Source organism: Phyllobates terribilis, unplaced genomic scaffold (assembly GCF_046119375.1).
Source record: "Phyllobates terribilis strain yellow unplaced genomic scaffold, ASM4611937v1 Scaffold_1__5_contigs__length_1240528914, whole genome shotgun sequence".
Taxonomy (NCBI): domain Eukaryota; kingdom Metazoa; phylum Chordata; class Amphibia; order Anura; family Dendrobatidae; genus Phyllobates; species Phyllobates terribilis.
Window position 1 is genome coordinate 1,190,639,960 of NW_027362761.1, and position 22,334 is coordinate 1,190,662,293.

Sequence of the window (22,334 nt, forward strand, 5' to 3'; positions counted from 1 at the left end):
CTGTGCCCCCCCTGCCGGCAGCACCTGGGGCACCCCCCCCCCCTAGATACGCCGCTGGTCTCGGGTGTACTGTGGGACTGGACAGGAAATCGCTGGGGCTGACAGGACCAGTAAACGTAGGGATAGTTCAGGAGGAACGGTTAGTAATGATGAAAATGTACTGTAAGCAAGAAGTGTTGTGCCGATACTGCGTGTTACAATATGATGAACTTGAACTGTCCAGTAAACTTCTGTGTTGAAATGAACTTGTTGTCCCCTGAGATGTGTGCGGCGGCTCCGGAAGATGAAGGCTTAGAGATAGCAGAGGCCTGCAGCCAACAAGTGAGGAACACACACACACACCAGCATATTGGGACAGGGACACGATTTTCCTGTAAAGTCCAGGGTATGATGGAGCAGCAGCTCATCCACGTCTACTGCCTCTGGCACCTTACACTCCTGCTCCAGAAATCTCCCTTTTACGAAGGGCCACCAGATCTCAATAGGGTTTAGGTCCAGTGAGGAAGGGGCCGGGTCATTATTCTTTCATGGCTAGTCAAGCAATAGACTTCGCTGCATGCGATGGAACCTTGACCTGGCGAAAAATACTGGTCTCCTTGAAAGACGCAGACTTCTTCCTACCTCGGCCATGTCTTGCGATTCGTTTTTTTGGGTGTACTTGGCCACTTTGCTCCGTCCACTTTTCAAAAATCTGGCTGGGACAGACGTAAAATCACCAAATGTTGTAAAAAAAAAAAAATTGTGCAACTTCGATTTGCACAAAAATTTTGCAATATTTCAAGCAATTCTGTTGAAAAATCACTCAATGGAATTGGCCTCATAATCTCCAAAAAAAAAAAAATAATCATTTCAGTTTTGGGCAAGTGGAAGATGATTCACGACTGCGTTCACACATAAAAACAGTTTTCAAAATTCTCCTTTATTTACATTTCAAGTCAAATCACATGCAAAACAGTTTTCTTCTTTCATATGAATATTGTAGTTAGCAAAAAACACAGTTTTAATAGCAATTAAATATACAAAAATATAGCTTACAAAAACAGTGAGGTTTTTTTTTTTTATTCTTTTACGTTTTAAAAAATATTCTACTGCAGAATTTTCTCTTCTCTTTTAGTGTACAAACAAGTCTATGAAACCGAGAACCTGAGGTCTCACAAACAAAAGAAAAAAAAAAGAAAAAAAAAAAAAGAAAAAAAAGACAATGGAACAAGGGGAGAAAAGACAAGGAGAAAAAGAAATAGTAAACCAAAAATATACTTTTTGTGGTTTAACACTGTATTGACATTACTGTGTTAGGTCGAGGCTGATGGCTCCTGACTTTACAAAAAAAACTTTTTTTACAAATTTAAAGGGCCATGACGCTCAGGAACGTTATTGCTTCCAGAATTTTCTTCCAGTAAGTACAAATAAGGAAATGTAGCAATTTCTTAGAAACCACTTTCCTATTGGAAATATTAAATGGTATATATCACTGCCATAACTGTCATCAAAATTATAAAGCCACTCCCATCAGGCATAATAATGGAGCACAGATTTAATGTTCTTTTCATTATTTAGAGGAGAAGATATTGAAATATCTTTACTATATCAACTCTGAATACACAAAATGCTGCCCCCCTGTGGTCATAAATAAGGGTAGAAATGCCTAGGAAATTTATTGGAGTTCCCCCATGTACTGGACTTACATCCACTACTGATATGTGACATCGCGATTATTGTAATATGACCTTTAAAAAAAAAATTTAAAAAAAAAGGGTTACAAATTTTGGCACAAGATTTTAGACAATTCCCCAACTCTCCCTCATCTCCCCAATATCTAGTTAGATCCTAGTAAGTTTGACCAATACAAAAATACGTTTCCAACAACTGGGTCTTACTATCAAATACTAAAAAAATAAAAATAAAAAAAAAAGTTAGTGGAAATGACACTAGATCATCAATTTTGTCTATACATTGCAGCCATAACCTCTACACAACCTTGAAGGGCACTGATGTCACCAAAATGTCCCATTGATTGGTATATAAATCAAGATGGCTGCCTCCATTGTGTACTTCTCCAACAAGGCTATAAAACATTTTTTTCACAGATAATTTAGGTTATTACTGGAAAAATGTATATTTTTGGACAAATATAAGACCAGTGAAAAGATCTACAGTCTCCAAATAAAATCTATTTTAGCCACTTTAAATACTGGCAGCCATTGTGGTGTGTGGTACAGACAACAATCAACCAAACATTTTAATACAAAATACAAGTTCCTGATTATGTGATTAGTTTTAGGTGATATTTTGAGAGAGAAAAAAAATGAGGTTTAATAATAATGATAAAAAAACAAAATTATATATATATATATATATATATATATATATATATATATATATATATATATATATATATCTTACTCCACAAGATGGCCGCCACCATGCTTAAAGGGATAACATTTTTTTTTCAATCAATTTTACCAAAAATTTTACAAATGACTCCATAAAAAGAAAAAAAATAAAATAAAAATACATGAATACAATTAGGTAATGGTTACCACAAGGCCAATTAATACAATCTGACCTGGAGGAAAATAGAAAATATCAAGACCATACCCATTACATGGACGATACAGATATCTTTTTAAACCATCAGAGCCCTTATAGGCAAGTATAAAAACTCGGCTTTAGTCACTCAGGCACAACTAGGAATTTATCATTACAATATACTTTCCATCAATTACCACGCTCGTCACATAGGGAGGTCAAAAATAACCAAAAATACTTCAATGAAAAAAATACATTTTTGGACTGCACGTCTATCAGAACTAGATAAATTATGGGAATCGTAGGGAATGTAAGACCATAGTAAACAGCGCATCAACAATGCAAAAAAAAAAGTTTGGCTAAACTATAAAAAAAAAAGAAATAAAACTTTTTTTTAGAAAACGATGTAAAGAAAAAAAAAAAAAGAAAACATTTTAGAGGAAGAGCTCATAGATGAGGCAAGTTATCAGGAAAATGTAAAAATTCTTCATTATGAAATCCATACACGAGGCTGTAGCACAATCACAACAAACCCAAAGGGGGAAAAAAATAATATCTACTTTTTATTCTTATAATGAAATACTTAAAAAGGAAAAAAAATTCTACATTTAGCTGCCATGTATGGTGCGACAAAAAATACCTTTGTTGGGACCTAAGTAAAATTCCAATGTCTCAAAAACATCATTGGTGCTGGATGGGGAACGGTGCAACTGTAGAAATTTATACAATGAGGGTATATAAAGCAAGAATGAGAATGTGCGCAGGACACCAGTAGCGGTTTGAAAGGTAAAACACGACTGTTGGATATTGGTAATACTGTAGTGGCTTGGATACACCGATGAAAAACACCGTATACCAGATAGAGCCTACATAGAAAAGTTAAGTCACTCACATGTGCACATTTACTCCAGAGCTGCACTCTTTATTCTGCTAATCCAATACAGGATATAACTCCACCAGCAGAACAGTGAGGAGTGAGTGCAGCTCTGGGGCATAATACAGGATGTAACTCAGGATCAGTACAGGATCAGTAATGTAATGTATGTACACAGTGACTGCACCAGCAGAATAGTGAGTGCAGCTCTGGAGTATAATACAGGATATAACTCAGGTTCAGTAATGTAATGTATGTACACAGTGACTGCAGCAGCAGAATAGTGAGTGCAGCTCTGCAGTATAATACAGGATGTAACTCAGGATCAGTACAGGATCAGTAATGTAATGTATGTACACAGTGACTGCACCAGCAGAACAGTGAGGAGTGAGTGCAGCTCTGGGGCATAATACAGGATGTAACTCAGGATCAGTACAGGATCAGTAATGTAATGTATGTACACAGTGACTGCACCAGCAGAATAGTGAGTGCAGCTCTGGAGTATAATACAGGATGTAACTCAGGATCAGTACAGGATCAGTAATGTAATGTATGTACACAGTGACTGCACCAGCAGAATAGTGAGTGCAGCTCTGGAGTATAATACAGGATGTAACTCAGGATCAGTACAGGATCAGTAATGTAATGTATGTACACAGTGACTCCACCAGAAGAACAGTGAGGAGTGAGTGCAGCTCTGGGGCATAATACAGGATGTAACTCAGGATCAGTACAGGATCAGTAATGTAATGTATGTACACAGTGACTGCACCAGCAGAATAGTGAGTGCAGCTCTGGGGTATAATACAGGATGTAACTCAGGATCAGTACAGGATCAGTAATGTAATGTATGTACACAGTGACTGCACCAGCAGAATAGTGAGTGCAGCTCTGGAGTATAATACAGGATGTAACTCAGGATCAGTAATGTAATGTCTGTACACAGTGACTGCACCAGCAGAATAGTGAGTGCAGCTCTGGAGTATAATACAGGATCAGTGTATATTGCATGTACACAGTGACTCAACTTTTTATGTAGAAAAATCCTATAGGTAAAATGGCATTTTTTTGTTGTGTTTTTTTTTTTTTTTACTTTTAAAAGAATAACGATTGTTTTGCTTGGTTATTAACACTTTGAATACTGCACTTCGTCGTCTCGTCATAATTGTTGGCTCATCTCAAAAACACGACCATCACATCTCAATAAGCCTTCTATAGCAAATGACCGGCACTAAATAAAGTAAGGCGCTTGGAGATAACACTGAGTGGGAAACTAGTGCACGCGACCTCCTTCCTCGGAGAAAAAAAATATGTAATATAATTTTATTATGAAAATGACTTGAGAACAACAAAAGCAAGAAATCTCCCAGGATCTTTATATGTAAGGAGAATGGTGAGGGAGCCACACTTGTTGTGAGTGGTATCATCAGTCCATTAGAGCTGCAGTATCTGACACAACCCAGGAGGGGCGCTGTTTATTGAAGAAGCCATGTTTTTCCTGTACAACATTACGGGGAGCTGAGAAAAGTTTTTTTAATTTCTACCAAATCTCCATAGCTGTGATAAGACAGATGAATTTATCGATCCTTCCCTCAAGAAATACATAAAAAAAAAAAAAAATCTTTAATTTAGACGGCAATTAAAAAATAAAATTATTAGGAACCACTGAAATTTGGATTCTTAATATTAAATCCAAGACGAGGGTCACGTAGATCAAAAAAGGTGATGAGCTCGATCTTGCGCCGTGCGGTTCCCGATGTTTACGTTTAAGCCGTTGCCTCGGAATCAGAGTTTCCTTCAGAATTCCAAATGCTTAGGTTTAAATGGTTGCCTAGCAACAATTGTTCTCACACAGAGGCGACTACTCAGGGCCTCCATGTCTTGTAAAACACAGTTTTTCCCCCCCGGATATACTTTAATATTAATCTGTAGCTGAAGAAAAAGGTGTAATCCATCAGGTCGTCTCCTTACTAGATATTTAGATGGTTCTGGACTTTTTTTTTTTCGTTTGTTTATAAGGGGCGATTCTACAAGACCCCTTTTATTTAGAAGGATCACATCAGCTATCTTATTAAAAAAAAAAAAGAAAAAAAAAAAACAATTAAGTGCTCTTGTTTCCATAGAGATGTCATGACCGACCCCGATCTAATCGGCAGATAGGCCCATCATGTTACATGGGCCACGAAAGTCTTAATATAGAATTTGGCTTTTTTATTTATTTATTTATTTTTTAAAAACTGAAAAAAAAAAATAAAATTCTAGAAGGGTTTTTTTTTTTTTGCCCCCGAAAACATATCATGCGTAATATAATAATAACCATTTTATGGGCGTTGAAAAGGCTTGGCATTGCCAACATAGCCTGGTATATAAAGACTAGGGGGTTAGTAAAGGGTTAATGACCCAAGTGCTGTGTTTCCTGTAAAATTCCACCATTTGTCGCCTGGCGACAACTTCCTGTAGAATCCCCAGAAAGATCTAGATTAAAGCCCCCTTCTTGTATCTTAAAAAGGGAGTTTTCCATTTTAGCGGACACTATATACGAGCTCACTGACACGTTTTCAGTTAACTCATTCTGCAGCCAGCAATAGACACTAAGGTATAGAAGGGGAAACTGCATTTGTGTTTCATTAAAAATGTTGCTCAAAGATGATTTTATATATATATATATATATATATATATATATATATATATATATATATATATATATATATATATATATATATATATATATATATATATAGAACAAGTTAACTGAAAACGTACGTGCCAGTGAGCTCGACCCAAAAAAATGTGTTTTTTTTAACCTCCAAAAACAAATTTTATATAAAATATAATATATATATACACACACACACACCCCACTTTTAAATATGTGAAATTTACCTTTAAATAACATTCCTGAAATGAATTATATCCCTATGACAACACTTCCAGGCTCTACTCTGTCTGACAGCCAATTAGAAGTCTTTTCTTTCTAGTCTATGCTTTAAAAAAAAAATAATAATAATAATAATAATAATTATATACATATTTTTTTATTTTATTTCTGAAGAAAAAATGTATATATAATATCTACATATTATAAATAATATATATTTATAGTATAAAAAATATTATATATACATTTTTTTCGTGTGTGTGTTTGTATATACACACACACATATACATATGGTACACAAAAGTCGATTGCTTTAGGCAACCTTTAATTGCAGAAGAGTGCAAAAAAAATGCACATGGACGGGAAGTGTTGTCATGGGGTCACAGATTGAAATCTAAATAGCTCGGCACAGGAACAAGATATTAAAAAATAGTTTTCACATTTTTAAACTGTGGCACTTGGGCTTTAACGTAGATCGATGTGGAGTTCTCCTTAAATAAAGAACGAGTAACAGTCTTGTTCACTGTTGGACGCAATACAACGCAAATATTCCGGAAGATAAAGCCTATTGCCTAAACTACACAAGGTGATCGCCGGGAGCCATTGTCAGCACTGAGACGCCTCGATGCTGTAATTAGGGCACAGAGCACCAACATGTGGAATATTAGTGACGCTGGGATAAGTGGCAGCGTGCCAGTGATGGGTGCACTATAAGAAGACCCTATGGGTGTGTACAGTATCCTGGCAATGTACAGACCAGGCTTCTCACCTAGAGATCTGCACGGTTTACAGTAAGCAGGTTGCATAGTGCGGCAATCCTCCATCCCCGGCTCCTCCTGGGCCGGCCCCAGCCCTTCCCTTTGTAAATGGACACTTGTGCCACTTCCGACCCCGGCACAATGAAACTTCCAGTAAAAGATTTCCATATAAAATGTTTAAAAGAAAAACCAAAAAAGTTGCAAGAGTCCCAGTGAGATCTTGTAAAGTGCTCGACCAAGGCCAAATACTGCTGCCAAGTTCCCTCGTGTGCCCCCTGCGGAGCGGCGGGCGATGAAAGTGCTTTGGTTGCTACAGAGTCCACACACCCATGCCGGAGATGGCGGCAGGAATCCATCAGCTGCCGACCAGGATTCTGGGATCCGCCCCGAAGAAACGGGATAAGGACGTGTGATCTGTGGCTTCAGGTATGGACGACCCATGACGACGCGTTGGCTGGAGACTATACAATGTTCTCCGCCCCGGGCAGCGGCCCCTGCGGAGGTCCGGGCTCCTGGTTACTGTGAAGTTGTGCCAACTGCAGGACGGGCATGTTACACAGGGGGCAAACCTTACGCACCTCCAGCCATTTAATGAGGCACCTGGAATAAGAGACAAAGAAATGTATCAGGACATAAGGATATGGCATAAAGAGTTAATAATATAATGTACACAGTAACTGCACCAGCAGAACAGTGAGTGCAGCTCTGGAGTATAATACAGGATGTAACTCAGGATCAGTACAGGATCAGTAATGTAATGTATGTACACAGTGACTGCACCAGCAAAATAGTGAGTGCAGCTCTGGAGTATAATACAGGATGTAACTCAGGATCAGTACAGGATCAGTAATGTAATGTATGTACACAGTGACTGCATCAGCAGAATAGTGAGTGCAGCTCTGGAGTATAATACAGGATATAACTCAGGATCAGTAATGTAATGTATGTACACAGTGACTGCACAAGCAGAATAGTGAGTGCAGCTCTGGAGTATAATACAGGATGTAACTCAGGATCAGTACAGGATCAGTAATGTAATGTAAGTACACAGTGACTGCACCAGCAGAATAGTGAGTGCAGCTCTGGAGTATAATACAGGATGTAACTCAGGATCAGTAATGTAATGTATGTAAACAGTGACTGCACCAGCAGCATACTGGGTGCAGCTCTGATCAGCTGCTAGTCAGTGTGGTGATTGCGGGTGTGGTGGCTGCAGATCCTGCTGTGTGCTCCTGATCTCTGAGAAACCAACACCTCTCCACCTGGGGACCTGCTCTCTCTCTTACCCTGGGAGGGAGCGGGTTTCTGGGATGAGTGAAGGAGCCAAGCCCCAGGCTTCTGCTTCCCGAACCAGGCCGGCGGGGGGGCAGAAGAAACCAGCAACCGGCCTGCACATCAGAGGACTAGGGGATGAGACGCTCCACCAGGAGTCGCAGCAATGTGGCTCCTACTCCCCCCGGGATTGTGGAGACCCCTAGAAGCTGCAAGGCTTCCAGCATGGAGGAAAAGCCTGACAGCGGCGTGCATGATGGCGCATGAGGGGGGTTGGGCGCTGCAGGGACCCCGGGAGTCTGTGTCCACCTATGCCTCCCGGGTCATGATCCACCTCCGTGAGTATGAAGATGCCAGTAAGCTCGTCAGGAGACTTAGGGAGGAGCTGCGCTGCACAAGCGCAAAAGCTGCAGGTGCCTCCAAACCAAGGAAGGCCAAGCTCCAAGCGGAGATAAAAAGACTGACCAGTGAAATTCATCTCCTGGAACTTAGGAAAGCCACCATCAGGGAGCAGAGTGGTCCATTCAAAGAAAAACTTATAAATGAAGACCGCTTTAGAGAAATGGCAGATACCAGAGAGCAAAGGCAGATGGGGCTGCAGCCTGAGAGCCAGGTGGATGATGAGAGTGATGATGACCAGCAGGAAGCCCCACCTGGCAGCCTGCAAAGTCACCCGCAGGCCACGTGCAGCGAGCTCCCTGCAGGACAGGCGACAGTGACATCCGGTTGCAGTTCTGCCGGCTCTGGGGAGGACAGTGACAGCAGCGGCCAGGGAGGGGCGCTAATGGCGGAGATTAAGCTCCTGGAGTCGCCAGTGTGCCTCCACAACTTCCATCTTGGTGACGATCTACCAGAAGAGGCACCTGGGGGCCACAAAAAGGCTAAGAAGACCAAGCCAAAGCTGCAGGAAGCGGTAAGCTATGTCTATGCCCTCCTCCCTGTATCCCCCGAGTCGGCGGCAGGCTCAGCTCGCTGTATAAGCCCCGTTGCCCAGTCCAGCCCAGGTTCTACTGTGGATCCGGTGCAAAGGCGCGGGGAGATTACAGAGCGCGGTAGTGAGGCGCAGAGCTCCGTCTCTGCTTGTAGTAGTGGGGACGCAGCAGGAGGTGCATCAGCCGAGAGGCTGGACAGTGAGGGCGGCCCGGCGGCGGGCGTTCCATCAGGCCACGATGCTGCGGTGCGCTCCTCAGTGGGAGGGGGGGAGCAGCCCGGTGTCGGGGGCAGCTCCGGTAGCCTCGGCACCTCTGAATGCTGTTGCCGCTGATCACTTAGTTGAGGAGCGGCGGCAGTGTGAGGGGGCTGTCAGGGCTGAACGTTCCGGTCCTCCCACGAAAGTGCTATTTTGCGTTGGCGTCGCTGGTCCGGAAGATCCTGATGCTAAAGATCAGTGGCGCCTAACAGCAGCTAAAGATCAGCGGCACATTATACCAAATGCCAAACAGCGGAAATTACCGACCGATGATGTGGAGGGCACACATAAGACCGGGGGTGAGGTCGCCTCCAGTTCCATGGAGGTGACTGAGCCCCTTGTGCCTGATGCGGAGGTCGAAATGTCATCCACCTTTGTCACTGGTCCAGCAGGAATGAATGTGGTGGTGGGGGTGAATGAGGCTAATTCATTGTCTAGTGGTGTGGTTGCTGGTTTGGTGGAGGGTGAGATGGAGGTGGGTAATGGTGATGCTGTTGGGGCTGATGTAGTCACTGGTCCGGTTGCCCCCCCCCCCGGGGGTGGCAACACCTGTCCAGAGTTATGCCAGTGTCACCTCCGGGGCAAATAGGGCATCCTCCTAGTCTCCAGGCTTTGGGGACGGCATGTTGCAACGGCGCCTTCTGGAGGCTCTAAAGAAGGGGGAGAGATCAATAATGGTAGAGGATCGAGAGGTTGATCTATCCTTCTGGATAGAGAGGCATGGCCTCGGGGCCTTCCGAGAGCAAAAAGGGGGGGGATACAGTGTGGGCCCTCCCAACAGCCGGGCCAGGCAGTGTGCGTAGGAATGTGGTCCGTCTTCGGTGGAGGGGCAGTGATGCATGTCCTCCAAGGTCTAAGGTTGTGGAGCTCCTGCTGAGGATGGGCTTCAAGGCAATTGACATCTACGCCTTGATACATCCCTATTCCACGCCTGAGTATCATGTCAGCTTTGTTCGGCTGGAGGGGCTTGAGCTCTTCTGGACGAATTAGGAGTTGGCAAAAAATGAGCCCGGCTGGCGAGACTTTGCCGTTCAGGCAGTGTCTCGCCAAAACCAGATCAAGAAAGTGACCGTGATGACTCGTAACGAGTCGCTTTCTTGCTATGACATCATGACGTGGCTTGGTCGGTATGGAGAGGTGGTGGAGATGCCAAAGAAAAACCGCGACGAGTTTGGTATCTGGTCAGGGGCCTGGACGTTTATGGTAAAACTTAAGCGCTCAGGTGGTACGGTTGCCCACATTCCATCGTCTGCCTTCCTGGGTAGGGATCGTATCCTGGTCTTCTACCAGGGGCAACCGAAGCTCTGTCACAGGTGCGGCGACCCCACACACTTCAGTGCAAACTGCACCGTGCAGAAATGCGCGTTGTGTGGGGGTGTCGGCCATCTTGCCGCCTCTTGTGTGGAGATTAGGTGCCACCTGTGTGGTGAGTTAGGTCACCCATTCAGCCGTTGTCCTCGCTCCTTCGCTAATGCAGTCGAGACCCCGGTGGGAGAAAGCAGTGAGGCCGATTCTGCTGGGGAGGGGACTAGCAGGGGTGGGGGAGCTGAGGGGCCAGGGAAGAAAAGCAATAAAAAGACGCCTGCCCAGCTGAGGCGTCTAGGCAAGCGCAGACAGGAGAGGGAGCGGGGGGAGCCCCAGACTACCGGGGCAGCCCCTGTCCTGGATGCCAGTCTTACTGCTGAGGCCCCGAGGGATGATGAGTTGGATGAGGAGGTCAGGAGGATCCACAGGGAGGAAACCGCCTCAGCCTCAGAATCCTCCCATTATGAAAGTATGGATGAGGATAATAAGCGGTGGCTAGAGCACAAGCGTAAGCTCGGCACCAAAAAGAAGAGAAAGAAGGGAGATAAAACATCTTCTCCCGCTCTGACCAAGTTACCTAAGGAAGGTAAAACTGACTCCCCTCTGGTTGGTCTTTCTAACCGGTTCCAAGCCCTTGATAACATCTCTTCCTCTGAGGAGGAGGCTGAGGGTGAGGTTCCGGCTTCGGCGGAGCTTACAGGGGGCGCCGAGTCTCCTTCTCCTGGGGATGTAGGGTCCTTGGGGGGAGGGACTGGCCCAGAGACCGGAGACGAGGATGAGAAAAGAAGGAAAAATGCTGGAATGGACACCTCTGTGTCATTAAAGAGGGGGAAGGATTCCTCCTCTGAGGCAGAGGATAAGAGGAGTGGGAAGAGGAAAGCCATCTAATTCAATCACCAGTGATGGCGGTACCCACTCCGTTGACGCTGGCGTCCATTAATGTCGCCAGCATTAAGTCAAATATGGCTAGATTTGCGGCCTTTGATTTTCTCAGCCAGGTTGAAGCTGACATTTTCTTTTTGCAAGAGACCAGGCTGCCAAATATGGCAGAGGTGTTTATAGCTAAGAGGGAGTGGAGACTCGGGCCCTCCTATTGGTCTCTTGCGGCCGAGCCGTATAGCGGAGTGGCGGTCCTTTTTACCGCACCGGTAGAATGCCGACCTGTTATTGAGTTAGAAATGGGGAGGTGCCTGATATTAGATGTCCTCATGAAGGGACAGGAGCTTCGGCTCATTAACATTTATGGTCCCCAATCTAAGTGGGACCGGAAGTGTCTCTTTACGAGGATCAAGCCCTACCTTTTTACGAGTCGGCAGGTCGTCTTTGGAGGGGACTTCAACACTGTCACGAGGCCCCGGGATAGAGGAGGTTCCAGAGACAAGCTGACTTATGATAGCGTCGCCCTTAATAGTATAGCTAGTGAGGCTCGCCTGGTGGATGTCCACATCCCTCACACCCCAGGCCACGAGGGGCTCACCTATCATAGACGTAACTGTAGGTCCAGGATAGACAGGTTTTATTTAAAGGAGGAATCCGTCTCTTCAGCAGTATCTGTTGTTGAGGTGGAGTTCTCCGATCACTGTTTGATTTTGTTTTCCCTGAATGTTAGAGAGACCCCCCGGATGGGAAGAGGCTTTTGGAGGCTCAATTCGTCTCTCTTGGAAGAAGCGGAGATAAGACAGTCCTTTGAGGATTTTCTTCAGAGCCAGGTACCCTTACTGGATCTTTGTAGTAGTAAGTCAGAGTGGTGGGAGATGTTTAAGAAAAGGGTGGCGAGATTCTTCCGCCAGCTCTCGAGCCTCAGGAGCCTGGACAGGTATCGCCTGTATCAGGGCCTGAGGAGGAAACTCGAGCATCTTGTCTCAACTGGAGGTAGCCGCGAGGAGATCTCCAGAGTGAAATCTTTGCTAATGAGGTGTCAGTATGATAGACACGCATCTTTGGTTTTTGAGAGGGATTACGGGAAGTACCGCTCGCCCGACCCTTACAGAAACTGCAAGATGTCAGTGAATAGTAAAGTTGTTACAGGACTGGTTGACACTGCGGGGTCCCTGAAAAGATCCAGATCAGGGATCCTGGAGGTCGTCAGATCCTTCTACTCGCACCTCTTGGGGAAGAGGGATCTGGATTGGGATGAGATGTCGGCTTTTCTGGCTGAAGCCGTCCCCGAACCAGGGGTAGACCCCTCTCTTGGTGTTTTGACAGAGATGATCAGGGAAGAGGAAGTTAAGTTGGCGATTGAAGGGCTTGCCCTGAAGAAATCTCCCGGTCCGGATGGCTTAACATCTGAATTCTATAAGACCTTTAAGGACGCCTTGGTTCCCCTCTTGACTGAGGTATTCAATGAGTGTCTTTCCTCGGGCACTCTGCCAAAGTCAATGAGGAGGTCTGCCCTGATCATCTTGTCAAAGGGTAAGGACCCATCTTGCATTGAGAATTGGCGTCCCATAGCGCTTCTCAATGCAGACAGGAAGGTTTTGGCAAAGGTGCTGTTTAATCGGCTGGTGAAATCTGCACCCCAGCTCCTTTCGGGGGCCCAGCATTGCTCTGTTAAGGGCCACAGTACAATTAGTGCTGTACTCTGTGTCCGAGAGGCGGTGGAGCAGGGTAGGGCTGGTCACTGGAAGGGGTACATGCTGTCATTGGACCAGGCAAAAGCGTTTGATCGGGTTAACCTTGAGTACCTCTGGTCTGTCCTTCTGAGGTATGGCCTGCCGGGGGGGTTTGTTGATTGGCTTAAGACCTTGTACGCTGGGGCAGAGAGTTTCCCGCTTGTGAACGGTTGGATTGGCAGCTCTTTTGAGGTTGGGTGTGGTGTTCGCCAGGGTTGCCCCTTGAGCCCGCTACTGTACGTGTTTGCGATTGACCCACTTCTTAGGAGGGTGGAGCGTGGACTGTTGGCTGGGATCGGGATGGACCGGGCAGCACCGGAAGCCACTCTGAGAGTGGTGGCGTATGCCGATGACGTCACCGTTTTTGTTTCCTCTGATGGGGAGGCAGAATGGCTGATGTCAGAGGTAAATGGCTACTCGGAGGCATCCGGGTCTAAGATCAACTGGGATAAGTGTGAGTCTCTGGCTGGGAGGAGGAGATCCTGGTTTTGATCTCCCGGACACCCTTCCAGAACCCAAAGTCTCTGCAAAAGTTCTTGGCATCGAATTTGGCCAGGGGGATTACCCCACACAAAATTGGGACAGCAGGCTAGAGATCGCCACTCAGAAGGTGAACCAATGGAAGGGTTGGTCCTTGACCCTAAGGGAAAGGATAAACCTGATCAAAACTTACCTGCGCCCTTTGCTGATCTATCTGGGCAGTGTGTGCATCTTGCCAGAGCCTCTCTGGACTCGGGTCTACAGTTTGTTCTTTCAACTGTTATGGGGGAATAGACTGAACCTGGTCAAGAGGGAGGTTACTTACCGTACGAGGAGACTAGGAGGGTTGGGTATGGTCAACCCTGTGGTATTCCTTGTGAATACCTTCATTAAGATCAATATTGCAAACCTCTGGAAAGAGAGGGCTCCTCCGTGGGTATTCTCCTGTAAGGGATGGTTTCAGCCTTTCTTCCAGGAATGGGAGACAGGAGGGCCAGTGAAGGATCTACGCACACCTCATGGACATCTCCCGGCTTACGCTACCGTGGTTCTGAAGGTAATTCGCCGGTGGGGTCTGGGAATGTGGGAGGTCAGGACTCTGCCAAGGAAGCTCCTTGACAAAAGGGTTCTGTTGACCCATTTTCAGAGGCCTCTGGCGCTCAGGGATTGCCCAAGTCGGGATCTTGGGGTGGGTCTGCATCTTTTGAATTCTATCAGGATCCCCTCGAAGGTTTGGGACTTGGCTAGGCGCTGCTTCCATGGGAAACTGTGTGTGAGGGACAATCTGAAGTGTAGTAGCTCTGAGGACAGGAACTGTCCTCGGGAGCATTGTGGTACCATGCTGGAAAGCATGGACCACTTCCTGCTTCGTTGTCCCTTTAACACAGAGGTGTACAACAGGGTGGGCGCCTCCATTGGCTGGCCCCGGCTGGCCGGTCTCTCTTATGCGGAATGGGCCTATGGAGCATTCGGGGACCTGGGTGGTTGGGACCGCTGCACCTTATTTCTAGTTAGCGCAGTGGTCAGGTATCACACGTGGAACGCACGGTGCTTAGTATCGACGCAGCGGAAAATCCTCCCAGTGGACGATGTGCTTAGGACCATACTCGGTGACCTGGTGAAGGTGCGTTCTCTGGAGTATGAGAGACTGGGTACACGGAGGGCCGCTCTCCTCTGGAGGGGCTTTTCTTTTAGTGTGTCCTAGTCTGGTCATCTCCTCTCCTGGTGGTGGGCTGCTGCTGACACCATAGATTTTTGTTTTATTGATCAGTAGACAGTGATGTAGGGCTGCAGGCACCGAACTTGGGCTTTGTCAGTTGTGGTTATTGTATTGTTTGTTTCTGTATATATTGTATATATGGGTTTGGGTGTAGGTGTTAGGTTGGGTGGAGGGAAAAGGGGGGAGGTGGGTTCATCTTGTGGGACACTGGTTATTTGGGTGAAAAACTGGCACTGCCTGATCTGGCCTATGGACGTTGGACTGAGGCATGAGGCGCAGGAGCAGCTCTCAGGTCAGTGCCGGGGAGGGACTGGTGGGCTCGAGTGCGGGGTGCTTAGTTTAGTCTTGTATATATTTGTATAGTTAGCATTTATTTTATTTATTTAAAAAAAAAAAAAAAAAAAAAAGAATGTATATATTGGTTTGTATATAATTTGTCGGTTATTGTTTATTATATTGTTATTTTTGGTTTGGTAACCGGACCAGATGTCATGGTGTAGGTAGTTATTATTGTGTATATATGTATAATATGTGTGTGAGGGGAGAGGGAGCGGCTGGACCAGTTCATTACATTGTTTATTTTCTGGTTATTAATTTTGTTATGTTTCTGTTATTATTATTGTTATGTTTTTCATTTTTATAATAAAAGATCTACAAGATGTAACTCAGGATCAGTAATGTAATGTATGTACACAGTGACTGCACCAGCAGAATAGTGAGTGCAGCTCTGGAGTATAATACAGGATGTGACTCAGGATCAGTAATGTAATATATGTACACAGTGACTGCACCAGCAGAATAGTGAGAGCAGCTCTGGAGTATAATACAGGATGTAACTCAGGATCAGTAATGTAATATATGTACACAGTGACTGCACCAGCAGAATAGTGAGTGCAGCTCTGGAGTATAATACAGGAGGTAACTCAGGATCAGTACAGGATCAGTAATGTAATGTATGTACACAGTGACTGCACCAGCAGAATAGTGAGTGCAGCTCTGGAGTATAATACAGGGTGTAACTAAGGATCAGTAATGTAATGTATGTACACAGTGACTGCACCAGCAGAATAGTGAGTGCAGCCCTGGAGTATAATACAGGATGTAACTCAGGATCAGTACAGGATCAGTAATGTAATGTATGTACACAGTGACTGCAGCAGCAGAATAGTGAGTGCAGCTCTGGAGTATAATACAGGATGTAACTCAGGATCAGTACAGGATCAGTAATGTAATGTATGTACACAGTGACTGCATCAGCAGAATAGTGAGTGCAGCTCTGGAGTATAATACAGGATGTAACTCAGGATCAGTACAGGATCAGTAATGTAATGTATGTGCACAGTGACTGCACCAGCAGAATAGTGAGTGCAGCTCTGGAGTATAATACAGGATGTAACTCAGGATCAGTACAGGATCAGTAATGTAATGTATGTACACAGTGACTGCACCAGCAGAATAGTGAGTGCAGCTCTGGAGTATAATACAGGATGTAACTAAGGATCAGTAATGTAATGTATGTACACAGTGACTGCACCAGCAGAATAGTGAATGCAGCTCTGGAGTATAATACAGGATGTAACTCAGGATCAGTACAGGATCAGTAATGTAATGTATGTACACAGTGACTGCACCAGCAGAATAGTGAGTGCAGCTCTGGAGTATAATACAGGATGTAACTCAGGATCAGTAATGTAATGTATGTACACAGTGACTGCACCAGCAGAATAGTGAGTGCAGCTCTGGAGTATAATACAGGATGTAACTCAGGATCAGTACAGGATCAGTAATGTAATGTATGTACACAGTGACTGCACCAGCAGAATAGTGAGTGCAGCTCTGGAGTATAATACAGGATGTAACTCAGGATCAGTAATGTAAGGGTAGGTTTTGGAGGTGTTGCTTTCTGAATACAATGAAGGGTAAGGACTTACTTTCTGTGAAAGGCGTGCTTGCATGGACATATACCCAGCTCATCCTTGGGCTTGAACTCCTCTAGGCAAACAGCACAAATCTACAAGGAGATGAGAGCAGAATTACATGACATCAGCAGCTTATGTGGGAACCAACAAAGGAAATTCTAGGAAAACTTTTAAAACCTATGAAGAATTAGAAACAGAGAGAGAAAAAAAAAAAAGGTACTGTCATAGTTTTCAGACATGTCAGATACTAACCTCATAGAGATTTAACTCTTTTACTTTTTCTTTCAAAATAACCTGAAAAATAAAATAAATAACAGAAAAACGTAAGTCGTACCAATGTTTTATGTTGCAAAATAAAAAACTAAATGTAACATCCGGCCTTCTAAATCCTGATTGGTTATCACTTCAGGGAGCTGTAAATCGGTGTAATAGCGCCCCCTGGCTTTACTTATTAGAACATTGACACATTCCTAAATTTTTTATTTTTTGTTTGTCTATGACCAATTTGCTTTTCTTATACGGTACACAGGTTACCAAAAGAATCAGGGGGTGAAAAGACTGCAGAAATGGAAGGTTTGGAGCCTCACCTGTTTATACGCATACAGCTCCTTACGCGTCTGATGTCTCAACCTGTAGAGGGCGATAATGAGAAGGACAGATGAGGACCCCAGCACCATCACAGCCATCCATACATGTACATTTTTTGATCATTTTGTGTTTGCCAATTGCACCCTGGCCACGGAGAGCTGATTACAGTAGACCCCCCCCCCCCCCCAGCAGCACAGAGCATTTCAGGAAAGTGGAGAGGTGTGAGGGACGCCGTCGCAATATGATGACATTGGAGAAAAGTGTGAGCGGGGGACTGAAAGAAGGATCACCCAGCAGCACAGAGTATATAAGGAGGAGACGGTTGTGCTGATATTGCGGCAGTCAGTGACCATTTCATTAATACAAACCGTGCAGGCAGATCACAGCCACAAATCAGCATGCTACTCTCCTGAAATACTCTGCGCTGCTGGACACCCTGCTCCTGCAGTGCACAAGTTGGTTTGCTGATCTTATGGGAGATAGCGAGGAAACTCTTCAATGGGATAAGATAAGGGCGCAAGTTAATAGAGCCATGTAGGACAATCAGAATCTCCCTGCAGCACAGAGTATTTCAGGAGAGACCTGCTCATTATTGGTTCTATTACGCCACCAGGTATTTAAGTGGAGAACACGAGGCGATGCGCCATCTGCACAGCAACGAGGCATCAGCACTAAATGCCTCCAGGTAACAGAGTAAATTCACATCGACCAATCAGCCTCCATAAAACAATCATGAAGGAAGCAATTAAAGCATACGTCCGACTGGTTGCGATGGGTTAATTTCGCACTTGACATTTGCCGACAGCTACCCCCTATTGCGTGTGAATGAACACCGAAATTCCAATAGCATTGCCATGGCAACCAGTCATTATAGCGAAGAACATTGTTCAATTTACCTCCATTATAAAGAACCTTTATTGTAAAACAGGCAGGATAAAAGGAAAAAGGCCGACATTTATAGCAATGCAAGACTGAAGAAACATCAAGTCAACACTCGCATCGCTCTAAGAAAAAAATATCTATATCATATATATATATACACACACACAGTACAGACCAAAAGTTTGGACACATCTCATTTAAAGAGTTTTCTGTATTTTCATGACTATGAAAATTGTACATTCACACTGAAGGCATCAAAACTATGAATTAACACATGTGGAATTATATACTTAACAAAAAAGTGTGAAACAACTGAAAATATGTCTTATATTCTAGGTTCTTCAAAGTAGCCACCTTTTGCTTTGATGACTGCTTTGCACACTCTTGGCATTCTCTTGATGAGCTTCAAGAGGTAGTCACCGGAAATGGTCTTCACTTCACAGGTGTGCCCTGTCAGGTTTAATAAGTGGGATTTCTTGCCTTATAAATGGGGCTTGGACCATCAGTTGTGTTGTGCAGAAGTCTGGTGGATACACAGCTGATAGTCCTACTGAATAGACTGTTAGCTGCTTTTTTCTTGCCATAATACAAATTCTAAGTAAAGAAAAACGAGTGGCCATCATTACTTTAAGAAATGAAGGTCAGTCAGTGCGAAAACTTTGAAAGTGTCCCCAAGTGCAGTTGCAAAAACCATCAAGTGCTACAAAGAAACTGGCTCACATGAGGACCTCCCCAGGAAAGGAAGACCAAGAGTCACCTCTGCTTCTGAGGATAAGTTTATCCGAGTCACCGGCCTCAGAAATCGCAGGTTAACAGCAGCTCAGATTAGAGACCAGGTCAATGCCACACAGAGTTCTAGCAGCAGACACATCTCTACAACAACTGTTAAGAGGAGACTTTGTGCAGCAGGCCTTCATGGTAAAATAGCTACTAGGAAACCACTGCTAAGGACAGGCAACAAGCAGAAGAGACTTGTTTGGGCTAAAGAACACAAGGAATGGACATTAGACCAGTGGAAATCTGTGCTTTGGTCTGATGAGTCCAAATTTGAGATCTTTGGTTCCAACCACCGTGTCTTTGTGCAACGCAGAAAAAGTGAACGGATGGACTCTACATGCCTGGTTCCCACCGTGAAGCATGGAGGAGGAGGTGTGATGGTGTGGGGGTGCTTTGCTGGTGACACTGTTGGGGATTTATTCAAAATTGAAGGCATACTGAACCAGCATGGCTACCACAGCATCTTGCAGCGGCATGCTATTCCATCCGGTTTGCGTTTAATTGGACCATCATTTATTTTTCAACAGGACAATGACCCTAAACACACCTCCAGGCTGTGTAAGGGCTATCTGACGAAGAAGGAGAGTGATGGGGTGCTACACCAGATGACCTGGCCTCCACAGTCACCAGACCTGAACCCAATCGAGATGGTTTGGGGTGAGCTGGACTGCAGAGTGAAGGCAAAAGGGCCAACAAGTGCTAAGCATCTCTGGGAACTCCTTCAAGATTGTTGGAAGACCATTTCCGGTGACTACCTCTTGAAGCTCATCAAGAGAATGCCAAGAGTGTGCAAAGCAGTCATCAAAGCAAAAGGTGGCTACTTTGAAGAACCTAGAATATAAGACATATTTTCAGTTGGTTCACACTTTTTTGTTAAGTATATAATTCCACATGTGTTAATTCATAGTTTTGATGCCTTCAGTGTGAATGTACTGAGCAAACCCGAACGTAAAAGAGATCATTTTTTCTCCAGCTCCAAAGTTCGGGTCCCCATTGCTTTCAATGGAGTTCAAGTTCTGGTTGCAGTTCGGATACAGTTGTGGTGCCTGAACTGGGCTTTAGACTAAGGTTCAGTTGGGTACCAGAACCCAAACTTCCATGGGTCCGCTCATCCCTAACTACTTATAATTCTAAACAATGAATAGGAACCGTAATGGGCTCCTCACACACCCCACAACTTTCAGTTTTAATGCTAGACCTGTCTTTCACCACAAGCTTGTCAAGTATCTCAAAATAAATACACTCTGGCATTGGCATCAACATTAATTGTAGCTGCTGGTAAACCTCTGTATAACAACTATTACTGCTACTTGATCAATCCAGGAGGTAAAGGAACATAGGTGTACTTATTTTGGTGGGGCTACCGGCAAGTCCCTCGTCAGTCAAATGATTTAAAATCCTCCATAGGCTGTTCCCGAAGGATATCCATGGGCTTACTGATAAAAGGAGCAAGCATTAAGACACTGTATAGAGCTTGTATCTTGCTCCTACCTCTTATTTTACAGCCCAATGTGTCATCTACATGGAGTAGTAGACAGCGCTACGGAGGTTTATACAGTAGTTTACTAGATCAACATTCCTAGCAGCAGTTCACAGGAATGGGGCTGATTTGGGACCAATGTTTTAGGAGCATGGGCTTGGCTCGTCCCAATACAAAGGGGTCATGGGAACACTTACTATAAACTAACATGTTATGGACAATTAAATGCTTTCTCACAACACCTAGGAATATTAAGAATCTCTAAAGGTCCCTAAAATGGAGAACTTACGGTTTCCGACCTAGAAGTGTCCCCATATCCTTGATTAATAGTCAAGTTCCTCTCATTCCTTGAGGTCAGCTGCAGCTCACTAGTTCTTCTTTTTAAGAGTCCTGTTTCTACTAATGGGTAATTTATGATTACATGGGACAAACGGGTTTAAAAGGGAATATCCAGAATCAGAAAAAAAAAAAAAAAAAAAAAAAAAAAAAAGGGGTGGGGTCACTTAATTGCCAAAACAGCGCCACATCTGTCTACAGGTTGTGAATGGTATTGCAGCTCAGCCTCCTTCACCTCAACAGAGTTGCAATATCACATGGCATACTATTCCTGAACTAGGGAGCTCAGGATGAATAACGCTTTTAGTCTTATCCTAATAGGAACAGATCATGATACTTAATGGGACTTAACCACAACGCCAAAGTCACGGACAAGGAAGGTGCAAGCTCTGGAAGAACAACATGTGCTTTTTTTTTTAAATCCTATAAAATCCCTTTAATTAAAAACATTTATATTTGACAGCTGGGCCTGAGCACACAAGGGGGTCCGCTGAAGGTAAATAGGGGATATTTACTTTGTGATGTAGGCGCCGTGCCCTCCCGCCATTCTCTTTCAGTTTTGAGGAATGTTTATTTTCCTGCGAGCAAAGCACGCAACGTCTTACGAGAAAGAGAAACTGATACAAAGCGGCACCCCGCTATGACTCAGCGGCTGCAAAGTGGAAGAATTTTTTTAAAAAGAGTAAACACAGGCGTCAGGGGGATTTACGGGGTTAAAAACCACCTTGAATTTTAGCTTTTTATACGGTTATAATAAATAATATGGCCAGTAGCTGTCTGTCTAACAGGTAATGGGACAGATCACATGATAAATAAGTTAATTTTACCTCTTCGAGAAGAGAAAAAAAAAAGAGAACGTGTGATAATACCGCCATATGGTGCCAAGGTAATACTACCGCACTATATTATATACTCAAATAATATGCATAATGCACATAATACTGCCACAAAGTGCCAAAGTAGCACTACCATATAATATGCGGCAGCCACAATGCACATAGTAGCGCCATATAATAATACATTATTAATAATAATACAATAATAATTTTAATAATAATTATAATTATTTATAATTATTATTATATAATAATTATTATTATTAATTATATAATTATTATAATTATTATTATTATATTATTATAAATAATTATTATAATAATAATACATTACGGTTCCTAAATAAAATGACCATATAACCTTAGTTTTTTTTGTTTGCACCTAGGATTGTTAAGAGT

The 22,334-nt window shown here is 44.1% G+C and overlaps 1 protein-coding gene across 2 annotated transcripts in view; it reads right to left on the minus strand.

Moving 5' to 3' along the window:
* Window positions 1-1,873: 1,873 nt before the first annotated feature.
* The window catches only part of LOC141163909 (RING finger protein 24), a 112,086-nt gene continuing 91,625 nt past the window's right edge, over window positions 1,874-22,334 (minus strand). For both annotated transcript variants that reach the window (XM_073649188.1, XM_073649187.1), the window contains exons 3-6: window positions 17,624-17,666; window positions 17,289-17,330; window positions 17,049-17,128; window positions 1,874-7,640 (exon numbers count right to left, since the gene is read on the minus strand). In XM_073649188.1, coding sequence (XP_073505289.1) covers window positions 7,502-7,640; window positions 17,049-17,128; window positions 17,289-17,330; window positions 17,624-17,666 — 304 coding nt within the window. In that variant the 3' untranslated portion in view covers window positions 1,874-7,501. The remainder of the gene's footprint in view (window positions 7,641-17,048; window positions 17,129-17,288; window positions 17,331-17,623; window positions 17,667-22,334) is intronic.